The 1,160-nt window shown below is 50.3% G+C and overlaps 1 protein-coding gene across 2 annotated transcripts in view; it reads left to right on the top strand.

Moving 5' to 3' along the window:
* Window positions 1-209: 209 nt before the first annotated feature.
* Window positions 210-1,160, top strand: part of Ezh1 (enhancer of zeste 1 polycomb repressive complex 2 subunit) — a 28,039-nt gene continuing 27,088 nt past the window's right edge. Inside the window, exons 1-2 of one of the 2 annotated variants that reach the window (XM_004633792.2) lie at window positions 210-349; window positions 485-613. In XM_004633792.2, coding sequence (XP_004633849.1) covers window positions 233-349; window positions 485-613 — 246 coding nt within the window. In that variant the 5' untranslated portion in view covers window positions 210-232. The remainder of the gene's footprint in view (window positions 350-484; window positions 614-1,160) is intronic. The other variant, XM_023717921.1, reaches the window with a different exon arrangement.

The following is a 1,160-nucleotide window of genomic DNA, read 5'->3' as shown; positions in this document are numbered from 1 at the left end:
TTATTTATTTATTTTGTGGAACCAGGGATTGAACTCAGGCCCTGCGCTTGCCAGGGAAGCGCGCATTCTGCTGGGCCATCTCCCGGCCCCGGGATGGGCTTTTTTTACTGGTGACTGGTAATAGGATGGAAATGACAGCATTACTGACCATGCCGACTTGACTTTAAAGGAATGCTTCACTCACTTCCAGGCAAGCAATGGGACTTCTCTGTCTCTCTTAGATTACAGCGAAATGGATATTCCAAATGCCCCCACCTCCAAATGTATCACTTACTGGAAAAGAAAAGTGAAGTCCGAGTACATGCGGCTCCGGCAGCTCCGACGGCTGCAGGCGAACATGGGCGCCAAGGTGAGGGGCGCGGGGGTGCGGGGTTGGGGGGCTGTGGGTTTGGGTTTCTCCCTGGCAGGGGCTGGCTGGATTTTTTTTTTTTTTTTTTTTTTCCTCTCATTTTGAAATCTTAACTGTTCACCCTGGTTTTGCTAGGCGCTGTATGTGGCAAATTTTGCAAAGGTTCAAGAAAAGACCCAAATCCTTAATGAGGAGTGGAAGAAGCGCCGAGTGCAGCCCGTGCAGGCCGTGAAGCCCGTGAGCAGCCAGCCTTTCCTCAAAAAGGTACTTCCGGTTGGCTGGGGCTTCTTCCAGCGGGTGCGCAGGAAGGACGCGTGCTGGGTGGCCCACGCGGCCTGCCGTGGCAGGTGACCAGTGGCCCAGGGAGTGAGCCTTTCACCTCTAGTTCTCAGGGAATGAGCGTAACTGTGACTCTGAGAAAGCCACACTTCTGAGCTACTTCTCTGGGCTTTGTGTCTAAGCTCCAAACCAACCTGTTCTGGGCTTGTTTGACTTTTCAAGTTTTTGGTGTTTTAGAGAGATAAGCTGTCACTGTGCAGCCCGGGCTGGCCTTGAACTCTTGCCTCAGCCTCCCTAGTGCCTGGGGTGGCACGTGGGCACCACCAAGGCCGGCTCCTCTGTAGAGGGGCCGCCTGGGAAGTAGACCGGAGTATCTGACCAAAGAGGCCCTCTTTGTTATGTATTTATACATTTTACTTTTTGTGTGTATTTATTAAATTGATTTGTATCTTGTTTTTCTGGTATTGTTGGGGATTGTACCCAAGGCTTCACACTAAGTCATAGTTTTCTTTCTTTTTTTTTTTTTTTTTTT

The sequence above is a fragment of the Octodon degus genome, unplaced genomic scaffold (genome assembly GCF_000260255.1).
Source record: "Octodon degus isolate 3935 unplaced genomic scaffold, OctDeg1.0 scaffold00056, whole genome shotgun sequence".
NCBI lineage: Eukaryota > Metazoa > Chordata > Mammalia > Rodentia > Octodontidae > Octodon > Octodon degus.
This window is presented reverse-complemented; position numbering and strand designations above follow the sequence as displayed.